At 40.5% G+C, this 15,207-nt stretch overlaps 3 protein-coding genes across 4 annotated transcripts; 1 reads left to right on the top strand and 2 right to left on the bottom strand.

The window, feature by feature from the left end:
* Positions 1 to 35: 35 nt before the first annotated feature.
* LOC114554106 (uncharacterized) lies at positions 36 to 980 on the top strand. The gene is made up of 2 exons (XM_028575709.1): positions 36 to 137; positions 237 to 980. Exons 1-2 carry the CDS (start codon positions 119 to 121, stop codon positions 719 to 721), a joined length of 504 nt encoding a protein of 167 aa, XP_028431510.1. The 5' UTR covers positions 36 to 118; the 3' UTR covers positions 722 to 980.
* Positions 127 to 5,183, bottom strand: ift52 (intraflagellar transport 52 homolog (Chlamydomonas)). Of its 2 annotated transcripts, none has more exons than XM_028575707.1 (14): positions 5,084 to 5,183; positions 4,476 to 4,644; positions 4,245 to 4,332; positions 3,888 to 4,017; positions 3,681 to 3,756; positions 3,058 to 3,129; positions 2,829 to 2,955; positions 2,645 to 2,728; positions 2,465 to 2,533; positions 2,220 to 2,374; positions 2,045 to 2,132; positions 1,557 to 1,665; positions 1,301 to 1,446; positions 127 to 1,209 (listed from the first exon to the last, which is right to left on the bottom strand). In XM_028575707.1, exons 2-14 carry the CDS (start codon positions 4,592 to 4,594, stop codon positions 1,171 to 1,173), a joined length of 1,302 nt encoding a protein of 433 aa, XP_028431508.1. In that variant the 5' UTR covers positions 4,595 to 4,644; positions 5,084 to 5,183; the 3' UTR covers positions 127 to 1,170. The 2 variants fall into 2 exon arrangements, with proteins under 2 accessions (XP_028431508.1, XP_028431507.1); XM_028575706.1 differs by having other exon boundaries at positions 4,997 to 5,088.
* A 311-nt stretch (positions 5,184 to 5,494) lies between these two features.
* Positions 5,495 to 12,725, bottom strand: acot8 (acyl-CoA thioesterase 8). Its single transcript, XM_028576100.1, has 6 exons — positions 12,370 to 12,725; positions 11,092 to 11,228; positions 9,280 to 9,505; positions 8,838 to 8,995; positions 8,226 to 8,417; positions 5,495 to 5,926 (listed from the first exon to the last, which is right to left on the bottom strand). The coding sequence occupies exons 1-6, from the start codon at positions 12,576 to 12,578 to the stop codon at positions 5,808 to 5,810; spliced, it is 1,041 nt and encodes a 346-aa protein (XP_028431901.1). The 5' UTR covers positions 12,579 to 12,725; the 3' UTR covers positions 5,495 to 5,807.
* Positions 12,726 to 15,207: the final 2,482 nt, after the last annotated feature.

A 15,207-nucleotide genomic window follows, 5' to 3' on the forward strand; every position in this document is an offset into this window, starting at 1 on the left:
GTATGCTCCCCCCACCTCCTCCCGACTAATGACCTGCTGAGCCTGCAGCTGGGTCAATTACCCAGCAGCTTCAGCATATAAACCCCACCTGTTCTGGAGCTTACACTCAAAGGAAACAATGGAGGATGTCAGTAGAGGTAAGAAAAACTGGTTTTATTCTTAAGACAGATATATTCATTTATGTGTGATCAGATGATATGATTCTAAGGAGGGGATCTAACATTTTTTCCTTCTAGATATGAAGAGCTTTGAGTGTTCATCTCCATCGGAGCTTGACAGGAAGTTTTTTGGGGAGCGGAGTTTGCTGTCTGCTTTGTTGCTGCATCAACTGTCGACATCAAGAGCGTCAAATGACACGATGGCTGACGGATCTGACACCAGGGTGTCTGTGGCTTCTCTCTGCATGTCATCGGAGCCCATTTCTCCCTCCGAGACCTTTTCAATGAACAACTTAAGCGCTCAAGAGACTGGCAATTGTCACCTGGCTGTGCCTTTACAGGGAAAGTCCTCCACTCCCCAGGTGCCCCTTCAAAAGCAAAAAAAGCCTGCTTGTTTTGACCATTCGTACAGTGACCTCACTGCCTCTCAAATGTCTTGGGATGTGTCTTTGATTAAATCAGAAAACAGCCCCAAACCCGGCATGGAGTCGAGTGCTCTGGAGGCCACGTGGAGTCCAAAACTCCAGTCTACGCAACATTCACTAGCTGAAGTTTCTCCTTGACCTAGCTAAGAAGTCCCTCTAAACAAACCTAACCTGGAGAAAATTCAGATAATTGGAAGGAGAAAGGTGTCTCCTGTACATGATTTTTAAACCCTGACTGTAAAGGTTACGTGCTTGCTCTAGCAAAATCTACAAATCCATGTTCTAGCTCTTCATTTTGTTTTTTACATGATCCATGTGTAGAGAACTCTGTATGCCATATTGTTTTCCCCCCAAAGATTTGAATATTTAAATAAAAGTAAAAACATAAGTAACTTTATTGGATGTATTGTACATTTTTCCCCAAATAGAAATGCAATAGAAGGGTATACTTAAAAAAAAACAAAAAACATGTTGATACTGCATAGTCCACAACTACTGTAATGGTCTCTTTACTAAAGAATATACTCACATCAGCGTGGTCATGTTTCAGTATGTTGAAGATAAGTCTAATAAGTTATTGAATCCAATCACAACGTGAATGGTGCCTCTGTGTCTGTATCATGCTCCTGCAAAGGAAATTTTTTTTTTTTAGACCAGGCCTTCAATGCATAATCTTTGTACATTAAAAAAAAAAAAAAAAAAAAGTAAGGTTCTCACCTGATTGAGTTTCTTGAACTCTACAACCTGGAAGAAAATATGTTCCAAGATGTGCTTGGCATCCCTCTGATCTTTATGCAACTTTGGAGTCACACCGAGAATTTCGCCACACTTCCGCACGTAGAATTCAAGATCGTCGTCTGTACCTGTAAACGGAACCGGTTTAAAATGAAAAGAATAAAACAAAAATAGAAGTACCTTAACGGTCCTAAACCAAACCGGTGACTCATTTTGTTTAGTAAAATACTGAACTTACATTTATTGGTGAGCTGCGCTAGGCGCACTTTCTCCGAAGAGAATGTTTCATCTAGATCGAACAGGTCCAGCATGGGAGGAGGCAAATCACTTAAGGCAGGTGGAAAGACCTAAACAAGACCACACCCATGTCTGGGTTTAAACTTCTGTTCCCTTAACATGTCAGTTCTATATGACTCTAGACATGAAATGGCTTTTTGTACTTGTATGTGTGTTTTTTTTTGTTTTTTTTTTATCTTGCAATCCTGACTGCAGATCAAGTTTCCTAGCCTGACAAGCCAGACCCACCTCAAGATGTTGGGAGCTTGACAGGAAGCCAGAGTTTGATTTATCCAGCTAGCAAGCCAACGGAGAGTTGCTAGACCCTCTGGCTGCAAATTACATTTGCTGCTGCTAGGGTGCGTCCAGATTTTTTAGGCTACAAATTTCCCAGCTGGGATGATAAAGTGACTGAACTGGTTGGGACAGGAATGCAGGACTGAAACTTACAGCAGGTTGGAGCTGAGGCAGTGGCGTCTCAAACTGTGGTGTGATCAGCTGAAGTGGCTCAATTTTGACATTAAGCTGCATGTAAGCACTGCGGAAAGCAGAAAATGTTTAGCTACGAAGAAAAACAGAACAGTGATGCAAGGATATCCTTCTCGGATGTATTTTGCATTCTCACCTGATGACTTGCGGTAAAGTGTTGGTTGACAAATTGAACAAAGACATGTCAAAGAGTGAGGTGAAGTCCCTGGGGTTTTCATCACCCTCTTGTAAGCACACTCGGAGCTGCTCTGATAAGCACCCTGTGTCTGGCAGCATGGTGTAATCTGTGATCTGGGGGGTGGGGGGAGGACAAGATGGATGTTGGCTAATTTCAAAGACAATATTAGTGATGCCCTTCTCCTGTCGAGTATACCTCCTCACCTCTGGGTCTTCCGCATCAATCTGATTGAGCTGAATATTATCGGCCATGAGCCACTGGAGCACAACATCCTGGAATGACAGGAAGTATGACAGACTGTTGTGCACAAACATTGACAATACTCTTCTACCCTACTGATGTGTTAGTTGACAAAACAATCTTTAAATGACAACTGGACTCACCATGATTTTACTGTTCTCCTCTTTGTCTATGTATTGGTCACTGAACATGTGGCAGGAACCCAACACTGCCAGTTTGCCAGCCTCCTTCATAAGATATAAGACATCTTTCAATATCATCTCACAAGTATACCTGCGTTTGATATGGTCTGGAAAGGAGTATTAAAAACTACATTGTGCCTCTGACCTTTCCTCGATGGAAGGCCAGGACAGGCCTGTTGAGGGGGAAGCAGACGGAGCCAGTCGAAAGAACAGCCACAGCAGGCTTCATCACACTCAGTGTGGCACCATATGGGTACACAAACGTGAGAGCCCTACAAAAATAAAGACAGAAAAGCATGTGTTCAAAACCCTTCCCAAAACACAAAATGCAGTCCTTATTGTAGAAGTTAAGAACATAAAAGTAAATCATTTACTGTGCATTGTTTCCAACATTTTCATCTTCAATGTTGCCCGTGACCACTTTGCCAGCAGCCCGACTAATCTCTCTAAACAAGAAAAAGACAGAAAATTGTGACTCTGATGTGCATCAGCTTAATGACTTATCTATTTAAGAGCAGTACATTTAGGGCTGGGCGATAGGGAGAAAATCTGATATCACGATATTCTTGACCAAATACCTCGATATCGATATTGCGGCGATATTCTAGGGTTGACAATTGGGGCTTTAACAAAATATCTTCACACTTAGATTTTAGATAAATAATCATCAGTAATGTGGACATAATGTCTAAGTGGGGAAAAGGCAAATAATAGAACAGCTAAAACAGTCTGGTAAATTCAGAAAAGTACATCACTTTACTGCAATGCAGCCTTTAAAACCATGAAAAGACAACACTTATGTCATATCACGATATGAGGATATCCAAAATCTAAGACGATATCTAGTCTCATATCACAATATTGATATAATATTGATATATTGCCCAGCCCTAAGTACATTCATAAATCTAAATTTGGATGCATACATACAGGCAGACTGGGAGTTATTGCAATATACAGTATACAATGGGTTTTTTTGTATTTTTTTTTGACAAACCTGTTCAATACACCATTGGACACAAGCGCCTCCTTTGGATGGAAGTATTTGTAATACACATTCCTCACAACAGCATCTACAGCAGTGATGGAGAGAAAGAAAACGGACACTGCATTATTCAATACAATTGTAACAAAAAAAACAACATATGCATAAATGATGCCAACTGTCTTTTATTTTTATGTTTTTACAGATTTAAATATGCACCATTGTTGACCATTATTCCAAACTCCTCCAGGAGAAAGTTGATATTGGTGTCATATTTCATTTCTCCTCCTTCACCGAGCATGACCAGGACATTTCCTCCTCCATCCAGGTAGTGCTTTAGTACCTCCAGCTGATATATATATATATATATATATATATATATATATGAAGAAAATAGGACAACGCTGTTAAAACTTGTGTGCAGAATTCAAAAGTAGCGAAGTAAAAGTTCATTTTAATGTGGCTGGTAAGCTGCCTATTTCTACTATCTCTCATGCCAAGAGCCATTATATGGAAATTAACAAAACATGTTTGTTATTTTTCTATTGAAAATCCTAGCTTTTTTTGATACATCACCTCTGATGCTGTGAACTTCTCCCTCGGGCCTGCAGTTATCCACAACTTGACGCCCTTCAGCTTCTCCAAAGACAGCTCTTCCTTCATACTAAGGGGAGACAGCATTTATTTTTGCAACTAAGGAGTATTCTCACTGCGATCATATGGAAACTGTTGTAGTTCAAAGCCAAAGCAAGCAACGTTAGCCCTAGACAGCAGAGGTCGTTAGTGTTAACAGTACTAAACCCTTACCTTTGGATTTTCCATTGAGCCCTTAGTTTCTTCTGCATGGACTTGTATCCATTATTCGTAGTAAACAGCTCTCTTTTCGAAACATTGAAGACGACAATGTTGTGCTGTTCCTTCTCCATTCTTTATTAGATTCACTCACAGAAGTTGGCTCTTATTTGCATCCATACACCTAGAAACAGGTTGTAACTCCGAGTTAGATTTACTTTGATTAACTACGACCGTGACAGTTACTTAATGAGCGTTACTATCTTAGGCAACTAACTATGGATTGAGTTAGCACGATTATTCAGCGGCTGTACGTGACATTTACGTGAATACTTTGTTAATATTAGCTAACTTGCAAAGGATGTAGCAAAGGTTGTAGTAAACGTTAGCTAGCTAGTTGGTCACTGTAGTAACGTTAACGGGTCCATCGTTGGACGCTAGCATACCGTTAGCAAACATAGCTAGCTAACTAGCTAGCTAGCTATAGTTTTGTTACGTTACATTAGCCATGTAGCTGATAGCTTAGGCGTCGTTACCTTACGTTAGCGTTCGAAGTTTGCTATTAATGTTTCTTTTCTATCCATTTAATTAGAGAGAGACCATAACATTAATACCCAAGTTACCTCACAAACTCTCCTAGCAGTGATGCATGATGGGTAAAAAAGTGGTAACCAAGGGCGCTAACCACATAACAACCAAGTAGTGTAGCAGGGGATGGGTAAAAAAAACCCAACCCATAGGAATAGGCTGTACCATACCCATTTTATTCAATATTATATAAATAGTTAAATAACTAGCTATGCCTATGAAATACATCATGAAATGAATACATGAGGCAATACATGTATGCATAAATAGTTGTTTATTTAAAAAATAGAATCTAAACCTATGGGACAGCTACGTGGAATTACATGTACTAGACAGGCATGCAAATGAAAAATATTGGCCAAGTTTCTACTTTCAGACAATTACAATTTTTGGTCACCTTAATAATTACATCCAAGTTCTTGCAGTAGGATTTGGTCATGACATTGTTGAATTTCACATGATCACATCAATCAATTTTTTTATTAGTCGCATTAAATCATATAAGGTACAATCCTAGTGGAATATCATATGAGCATGATTAATATGCAAAGTGATGGAATACATTTTGTGTAACCTTTGGCTGTGAGAAACTTGTTAACAAATCTCATCTAACTAAATGGTAGGCATTCATTTATAACCTTTTCATTTTTTGACTGGAAATAAAATTATATTTTGCTTTTTTTTAAATAAAACAATTAATTATTATATTAAAATCTGTGTTTTTAAAAATCAAAACAATAAGAAATCTTATAAATGTGCTTATAGTTTGCTGGGCTCTGTGACTGGTTTCACTCTCAGGACCCCCTCCTGGGAACAGGAGGCAGCCAGCACCCCGTCTCTTCTCCACAGCCGGCCTTGAACCAGTCCCCTGCTGCCCCCTGTAGGACACAACACACACCGCATGCTAGTCACGTTCACGTCCAAAGGACAACTTTGTAGAAGTAATTAATTGATGAATGCATCCACACTAACAAATGAAAATATTGATTTTCACACAATTACCTGTGTAGTGAATATGACAAACACATTTTAGCTTCTTATGTCTGCAATTGTTAAGTTATTGTTGTTGTTGCTGTGATAAAACTGAGTTCAGTTAAACATCTGGATAAAATCAAACTGAATGGCGTCAAACCTACCACGTACAACAGACCACTGTGAAAGCATCTGTAGCTAGATAAATCATCAACCAAAGCACTACAAATACAAAGAATTGCATGTGCATATATGTAGCAAGTGTGACCTCCATTACTTGTAGGCCCTTTTCACTATAGGAACTGAATGGCCCATAACTAAAAGGGTAAAGTCGCTTTCCGACCAAGTAGTTACAGGAACGTAGTTATAGGAAAAGTCCACTTCTAAGCAGTTCTACTAACTACTCTCCCCCAAAACCGTTTTTCCTATTTGCATTCGCACTGGCCAAGTGGCCATAGGAACTATAGGACGGGTAAGGGAGTAATGCAAGCACAGCAACGGTCTTTATAGCGTTAAAATCAGAAAACAAATACACCAAAAAAGTATGAACTAAATACTAAATCTAATGTATATAGCATATTTGTCATAATTTAAACAAGTCTTCCGAAGAGAAATGGGTATCTCTCTCTCCCCCGCCTCTGCCGGCTGCATTGAGGACGTGTGTTTGACAGCTGGACAGAGAGGTTGTCAAGCACGCAGGGCACGCTTGTGGAGTTGAACTCAGAAAAGTCATGTGTTGTGATATTTAAACAAACAAACTGTCAACGGCAAAATAAAAGCCTCTTATTTACGAGAGCGGTCTGAGAGACCTCCAGCTTACAGCGGGGTCTCTGAGCCAGTCATGGCCGAGCGACGAGCTAGCGGCCGGGGGCAGGCACCTGCCGACTGTCGCCTCACTTCATGGAGCTTCTCACCTCCGAAAACTTTGAAGCAAATTGTCAATTCGGCATCAATTTTCGCAAGACTGCCGATATTCGAAATGTTAACAGTTCATTTTTCGCCTAAAACATTGTCAGAAGTGAATTTAGGGATGAATAAGACGGCGAAAATTGTTAAAAATTGTCCCGTTCTTGGTCTGTCTGTACCGGAAACCTGACCCTCTTTGACCTAGGTCCCTATGCTGAAAAGGGAACAGCGAAAAGACCCTGCCCTGAAGTAGGAGCTGAAAGAGTTACAGGAACTGCAGCCAGAGGAACTTAAAAATTCTAGGTTCTAGGAATTTTATGTTCTAGGAACTGCAAAAATCCCTCTGGTCGGAAAGCGGCTATAGTCACAGTTTCTGCTTTTGTTTCCACTGTAGCCTCCCCTCTCCTCCCCCCACTGTGGAGGAGATAAGTCATCCCATGTAAATGTAAAGGACCTGACACACCAACCCGATGGCCGACCGTCGGACTGATCAGTCGGCTCCCCGAGGTAAAAGAAGTGCCTCGGAACACACCAAAGTGACGCCGACTCGAGCGTACGTTCTGCGCGTGACGTAAAATGTCTCCATAACAGCAGGCGGCAGTAATCTGTGTTGTCGCCCAAAAAATGAAAACCGGAAATGAGGGAACATCTCTCCAGACCTCGTAAACACAGAGCACGCTGTCGTCAGTCATCGTTTTCATCAGAGAGCGGGGATAGTAGTGAAGAAGGATCGTTGTTGTCATTACTCGCTGAACGGAAGAAAATACCATGGCTAGTAATAAGAAGATTCTGGCGTCGTCAGCCCCGGTTTTCTCGTGCACCGATTCGCTAGTCAAGGGCTAGAACTCCACCAATCATATTGGTCATTGAGTCCGACGGCCCACTGGCCGATTCGACAAGTCAAATCGGCCAAAATAAAGGCCGACGGCTCCTCCGACTGACGACGGCACGGAACACACCGAACAGACTCGAGTCTCCGACCTCGGCAGACTGTCCGACGGCCGATAATCGGGTTGGTGTGTCAGCGCCTTAACAGCATATCTGTACCAGCGCCACTTTCTCCCACAGCTAAATAGCACTTCTCGCCAAGAAACACTCAACAACCACGCAGCGCATGAAATGGTAATGTTGGTTCCAGCATCGCCTTTATAATGACACATCTAAAACTTTCGTTTGTGTAACACAATGAAAAGGTTATGGGTCTGGAACTTCCTGTAGTGGAAAAAGCCTATTTGTGGTGCTGCTGTGACAGACACAATAAATAAAGTACAGCAGATAGGAAGGGAAAGACATACTGACCTGCCCATGGGCTCTCACACTCATACAACATCCACTCATCGCTGCGGAAAGTGCTGTGGAACCACATGGCGTGGTCCAGGGAGGCTGTGAACTGGGCCCTGTAGTTGGGATAAGGCAGCAGCGCTGTGCCCAGGAATGCAAAGTCTGATACATAAGCAGCAACGCAGCAATGCAGCTTCATGTTGCCTTCGCCTACATGAATACACAAATAAAATGCATAAAAAAAAAAAAAACACAGTTTAGATGGAATTACTTATATTTACATTTTATGTTATTTTCATATTGCATTCATTTTTGATTATTTAATTTTCTGCTTGGCTTTGAAATGACATGCGACCTAATGTTAAAACCTCACAATTTTGTCTATTTCTATATTCTGAGTATATGTCATTGTGTTTTATGTGTCCAATTTGGATGCTACAGTCAATCAATATCCCAATGACTCTCAGTTTACCGTTTCATTTTAACTGGAGAATGAGGCAAATTGAATGCAATGTTTAGGAATCATGCTATTCATTTCTGAAAATGCCGCACGATTACCCAGCGTAGTATAAAAAAGGTACTCAATGTTTGTAATCTATGCAATGAACTGTGCATTTATTGCATTTTTACCAATATATCCTCGTGCTCGCACCCAGAACAGCATCTTTGGCTCTCTTGCACCCAGTCTGTAGAAGTGTGGTGGGTTGATTGGCTTTATCTCAATGGGGACCTCATTAGCCAGCAGTTTGTTAAGGCCTTGTTTTGATTTCTCTCCTATGTCTGGTTTACTGGGAAACAACAGAAAGAAATACAGATCAGAGACCCCAAAGTACTTAATGGAAGTGAAATTGCTTGTTTTATTTGATTAACAGTCCAAAACCTAAAAATATTAAGTTTACAATCAGATATCATGTGACAAAGAAATTCAGCAAATCATCACATTTGAGAAGCTACAAACAGCAAATGTTTAGAATTTGTGCTTGAAAATGCAACTATGACGAAAAACAAAATAATTTAATTCATTTTCCATCGACTTAATGATCGCTTAATCGACTAATCTTAGCAGCTTTACCTGAGATAAAGATGAATGAGTTCCTCTACAGTGAGGAGGTCTTCAGGCTTAGGGACCACCGGCATGGTGAACTGGTGCTGCAGGGGACTCGGCTGCAGCATGTGGAAGGAAGCTTGGCAGATGAGTATAGGCTGTCCATGCTGGATGGCCTTCACAGAGCGGACTGTGAAACTGCGACCATCTCTCGTGCGCTCCACCTGGTACAGCACTGGGACCTTAGGATCTCCTGTAAAACAGCCAAAAGACAGCTGTGGAAAAAAAAGTAACTGGTGTGGTGGCAAATTTTATTTTAACCATTTGTTTAATGATATTAACCATTGGTTTGATTGTTTTATAACGCCACAAGATTTAGCTTCTTCATGTGTAGATTCAAAAGGCTCCAAGTGGAATAGTTGGCAACCGTGAACTATAGCCCAGTAGAGTTATTTAGTTCTACTAGCCTGAACCTTCTCACATTGTTGTCTTTTTGCTTAGATAGAAGTGGAGAAGGCCGATGACTGTTTACAACAGTGAGAACTACGTAGGTTTCTGTCTCCTGAGATAAAAGTGTTTAGGCTAATGTTAAGAACAGAGAGATGAGGGGAAGGCAAGACAATAGTTTGACTTTTCATGATGTCCTCTTTTCAACTATGGCCAGGCTAAAAGATAAAGTGAGAGGGGTGGCTTAAGAGAGGTTTTGACTATATGATTTAGATTTTAGTTTAGAAATGCTCAATTCAGTTGTACTTGTACCTGTGAATCTGTATTATATTTTGCAAAATATAATAAATGCTCAAAGACTTTGAGATTTTGGTTTGATTCACACTGGGATTGACTGTGGCCAATTTACCAGATCATTCCATTGATTACGAGAGGATTATTAGTTGGAAGATGAGGTTTTTTTCGTTTATAATTTGTGATGCAGGCCAAGCTGAGGTACAGCACATGGGTCACTGTAACTATTGTTCTAGTCTTCTGTAGTTTTATTCACTCTATTAAAGATAATTTGCATTAACTATTGGTTTTTTTTCCATTGGCTGACTTGCGTTTCCATTACTAGTTTCAGCGCTACGCCCGTGCCCGAGATGGACCTCCTCAAGTAGGTCCAAACTTGCCCGACCCCCCCTCCAAGCGGGCTGCGGTGACATCTCGCCAACCTTAGTCTGGATCAACGGAAGTACATTTCCAGGATAATTGACTGGCATCCGGCGCGTGAGCAACCTTAAGCCAGTTTAACGCTGTGCTTTTTTTAAGAAAGTACCGTGTCACCGACCCTTGGCACTGAAGACTAGGGCTGTCCTCGACTAAAGAAGTTCTTAGTCGACTAACACTTATAGGATTTTGTCGACTAATCCATTAGTTGATTTAATTGACAGAGCTGTGCGCTTTGAGAGGTGGTTAAGACTAGAAAAGCACAATATAAATGTAGTTAATTAACCATCTGTAAAACTGAGTTTCTCCACAATTAATCCTGCAAAAGCACTACTTTAAATCTTGTGTTTACCATAAATGTGCTCAGAAGTTTCTTGGAAATAAGTAATTAAGCATGAATAAGCATAAAAAATGCCTAATCGACTAAAGAAATCTTAGTCGACTAAGACCAAAACGACCGATTAGTCGACTCATCGACTAAGAGGTGGCAGCCCTACTGAAGACACATCTTCAAGTGGGCGGCCCTGTTGTAATGGAGATGCAAATCCCTGCCAGGCTGGCGTGCAGAGCCAAGCTGAGCCAAGCCAGCACGTGTATGGAAACGCTATAAGAGCCCCCCCTTTTTAATATATGGGTTGAACTATCGCTGGGCAGCACCTTTGAAATTATGCAACATCTTACCTGCTCGTACAAAGTAGCAGTGGAGAGAATGGGCATAGAGATTATCGCTGACAGATTTGGCAGCAGCGACAAGGGCCTGACCGATTATTTGACCCCCAAACAAACGCTGACTGCGGGGCACCCAGTGGTGCCTTCCCCTGGGGGAAAATAGAGAAATAATTGGAATATACATAATGCAGTCTCACTTGATGATGCTTGTGTAACTTTATCAGTCAGGTATCACACAAACAGTCAGGGTAATCAATGTGTTTGAGTGTTATGAGTTTATTGGGAACCCCTATATGCAAATGTATTGCGATCAAATACAGTACAGCAGCCATACAGTAGAGCCTAACTTTGTGAAGTAAATAAAACACTTCTTGACATTTTATCAGAGGTTTTGTTTTTTCACAATTTTAACATTTGAACCTTAAATGGAGTTGTTGTACAACTAACCAGACTGCACTGATGTGTGTTTCTAATATTGTCTTCCCTCATACGTGTAAATAGGAGTGTACAAAGACTCATTGTAGCACCTGGACTATTGACCCTATACATCAAGTTTGCTGAAAGTTTAAATGATGGCCTAGTTCTGTTCAGAATGACGCACTAACTATGGCTATATAAAAAAAAAAATCATTTTACTGTACAGTTTGAGAAACTCAAAAGGAAAGTCCCCCATTGTTATTTTCAGCCTACAGAAACCATTTTTAACCATTAGGACATTTTTGGTGACATTACATATTAGGGCTGTGCTCGATTGAAGAAATTCTTAGTCGGCAAACACTCATTCAATTGTATCGACTAATCGATTAGTTGATTTAATCGACAGATCTGTAAATCTGAGTTTCTCCGCAAAGAGTCACGCAAAAGCACCACTTTAATTCTTGTGTTTACCAGAGATGTGCTTGTACGTTTCTTGGAAATAAGTCATTCAGCATGAATAAAGCATCAAACGTGACTAATCGACTAAAGAAATCTAAGTTGACTAAGACCAAAACGACCGATTAGTCGACTAAGAGGGAGCAGCCCTATTACATATTCAACAAGACATGTTTCATTCTATAATGTTATACAGTAGCGTGTGGATTCGTCAAATGATGTGTATGATATCATTGCACTGACATTAATTTATTTCAATGACCCCTTCAATTCTATTACGCAGTAAATGAACCGAACATAGCTAAATAGTTGTTGCACATAACCCTCTGTTAAAAATAAAAAAGTGCAACGCCATATATGCCAGGTTCCAGTGATGACACTGACCCACCTCAGCCGGCCGGGCTAGCTTGAGCCTACCTGTACAGGTCTACGTCGAGCTTTTCTAGGTTTAAAACGCTGGTGACCAGGACGCTTTTGAGGTCCTGGGCCTGCTGAGATGCAGGACTTTCCGAGCTTTCATCTTCAGGTGATGTCGGGGCCACAGTATCCCCTGGACAATCACTAGTATACGTTGAGTCGCAAGCGCTACGGGTGTCGCCGGTTTCACCCACTTCTCTTTCCGCCATGCTTGTTTTCCCCTTTCTTCTTCTTTGCGATTTTACGGCAGCCAGCCTCTGCGATGCTGTAACGCTGCCACCTTCAGGCACTGTTCCGCTGTTTGAAAGACATTCTCTTCATGGATGGATGAGTTTCTTCCTTATATACTGTCTATGGTTTCTTCTTGGGTTTGACAGCAGCTTACAGGTCAGTTTAACGCTTATCAATTTATTATTCAATTTTCTAAGCACAAACGGACATTTGGAAAAACCGTATTCCAATATGTGGAACCAAAATGTGTTCCAATATCCAGTTTTTCATTTTTTTTCCCCGCCTCGACAAATTAAAAAAATTACAAAATTGTATTTGAGCTCCAATTATTCAATACTGCCATGGTATTCTCTCCCTCGTTCTGTCCATAGACTGTTAATATTAATAATATACAGTCTATGGTTCTGTCTATACGCCCCGCCCTACTCGAAACCATCAGTTGCACCTCTGACCCTTAATACTGGATGCTCTGACCCCAAAGTCTATCAGTTTTTAGTTTTTTTTGGTCTATATGCAGTTAATGACCTGCATATTCCACAAAGTAGAGGAAGAGAATACCATTGCAGTATTGAATAATTGGAGCCCAGACACAATTTTGTAATTTTCTAAATTTCTGATCCTCTGAATAAAAAAACAGAAAATTGGAAAAAACAGTTTAAAGATCCAATTTTTCAATTTGTCAAAGTGGAAAAAAATGAAAAATTGGATATTTGAACCCATTTTTCTGTTTTTCCAAATGTCCGTTTGTGCTTAGAACATTGAACTGATAAGCGTTACACTGACCCTTACACCATTGGTGTTGCATTACTGAAGAAGTAATTGCATTACTGGAGAAGACCAAAGTGATGGTCTTTTCAAACTCAAGGAAAAAAAGAGTTAGACCTGAATATTGTTACTGATCAGGGTAAAACAATTGAGGTAGTTTCATCTTATAAATATTTAGGATTTTTAATTGATGATCACCTTTCTTTTAAGCTTCATACAGAACCTATAAAAAAAGTTGAAATTGAAGCTAGGTTTTTTTTCTTTAGGAAAAAATCTTGTTTTACTTTTTCTGCCAGAAAAAGGCTAGTTGATGCCACATTTCTCTCTATTGTTGATTATGGTGATCTGTTGTACGTGAATGCCCCATCAAAGTGTCTTCAGAAGTTTGGATGCTGTGTATCGTGGAGCTTTAAGGTTCATTTCAAATTGCAGACCCCTAACTCATCACTGTATACTTTACTCCACAGTGAATTTGCCCTCTCTGTCAAATCGCCGGCTTACTCACCTTTATATGTTCATATACAAAGGCATTTTAGGCGGGCTCCCATGTTACATATCTGAATTTCTTTCTTTTACACAGAGTACTTATGGTTTACGGTCCCAGAACACTATCTCATTGAATGTACCTAATGAGCCCGGACAGAGTTGTAAAAAGGCTTTCATGTTTGCTGCACCTTCTACTTGACCTACAGAAAACACTCAAACTGCAGTATCAGGTTTTCCTCATCAGTCCTGCTCTGGAAGCTGGCTAAACATCTTCCGCCTTGTCCACTTCCACCACACTCCTGTTAGCTCTTATCTTTTTTTTATTATTATTTTTTGGGCTTAACTACGGTGGCCCTGAAGTGCAAATCACGACAGCAAATCATAAAACACTTCAACAAAACATAAAACACAATGGCAAATAGGAAAACACCTTTTTTTCACCTCTCCTTCCTGTTAAAAGACAGACAGTCTGTCTGTCCAATCAGGAGGGTCTGTCCTCTGATAGGCCCTACCTTTTCCGGTAGAAGATAATGCCGTGTTTTATGATTTGTTGAAGTGTTTTCATGTTTGCTGTCGTGTTTTTCCTATTTGCTGTTGTGATTTTGCACTTCAGGGCCATCGTAGTTCGGAGACACACAGGAAATCATCACAGGTCGGATTCGAACCCTTGACCTCTGTGTCGAGGACTGAGCCAACCGGCCACACTAATCTTTTCATTTCTACCATCATGTCCTTTCTCTCTGCTACATATTTCTTGCAACCAGAGACTTTCACAGATACACACAAATGTTTACTCTCATTTCCACCACCAGACAAAATACATAAAATCAAAAGAAAAGTGGCATCATTTTTTTCTACACTGGTAGTGTTTCCCAAATAGTTTACAGTCCCGTACCCCTTTAGACATTCCAACCTCTGCTATCAAATTTAATTATAGTCAATATACTGTATATTCAATCACCATTCCAGTGTTTGTTTCCCCTATATTCATTCTGTAGAGGTACAGTATGCCTACAGCTGTGGTTAGTTCACATGTCTGTAATAACAGCAGGACAGTCGAGTGTCTCTTATCTAAACTGCTAAAGACAGTTGAACAGGTGAAGTGAAGATAATGTTGTCTTACCGGTTAAAAACAGGCTCTGTGAACGACACGCTAACGTGCTGACCGATTCAGTGTTTCTCTGTTTTTTCAGCTGAGCTAGACCAGAGAATATTTAGTTAAATCAGATTGGTGATGCTGTTTTACCCTGATTGTTCTTAGTGAAGTTTGCTGGAAGTCATGTAGGCTAATGCAGCCCTGGTGTGTTTTATGTGGAGGGAGCTGCACCAGACTCAGTTTAAAAAATAATAGCCTTT

This window comes from Perca flavescens, chromosome 4 (genome assembly GCF_004354835.1).
Source record: "Perca flavescens isolate YP-PL-M2 chromosome 4, PFLA_1.0, whole genome shotgun sequence".
NCBI classification, from domain to species: domain Eukaryota; kingdom Metazoa; phylum Chordata; class Actinopteri; order Perciformes; family Percidae; genus Perca; species Perca flavescens.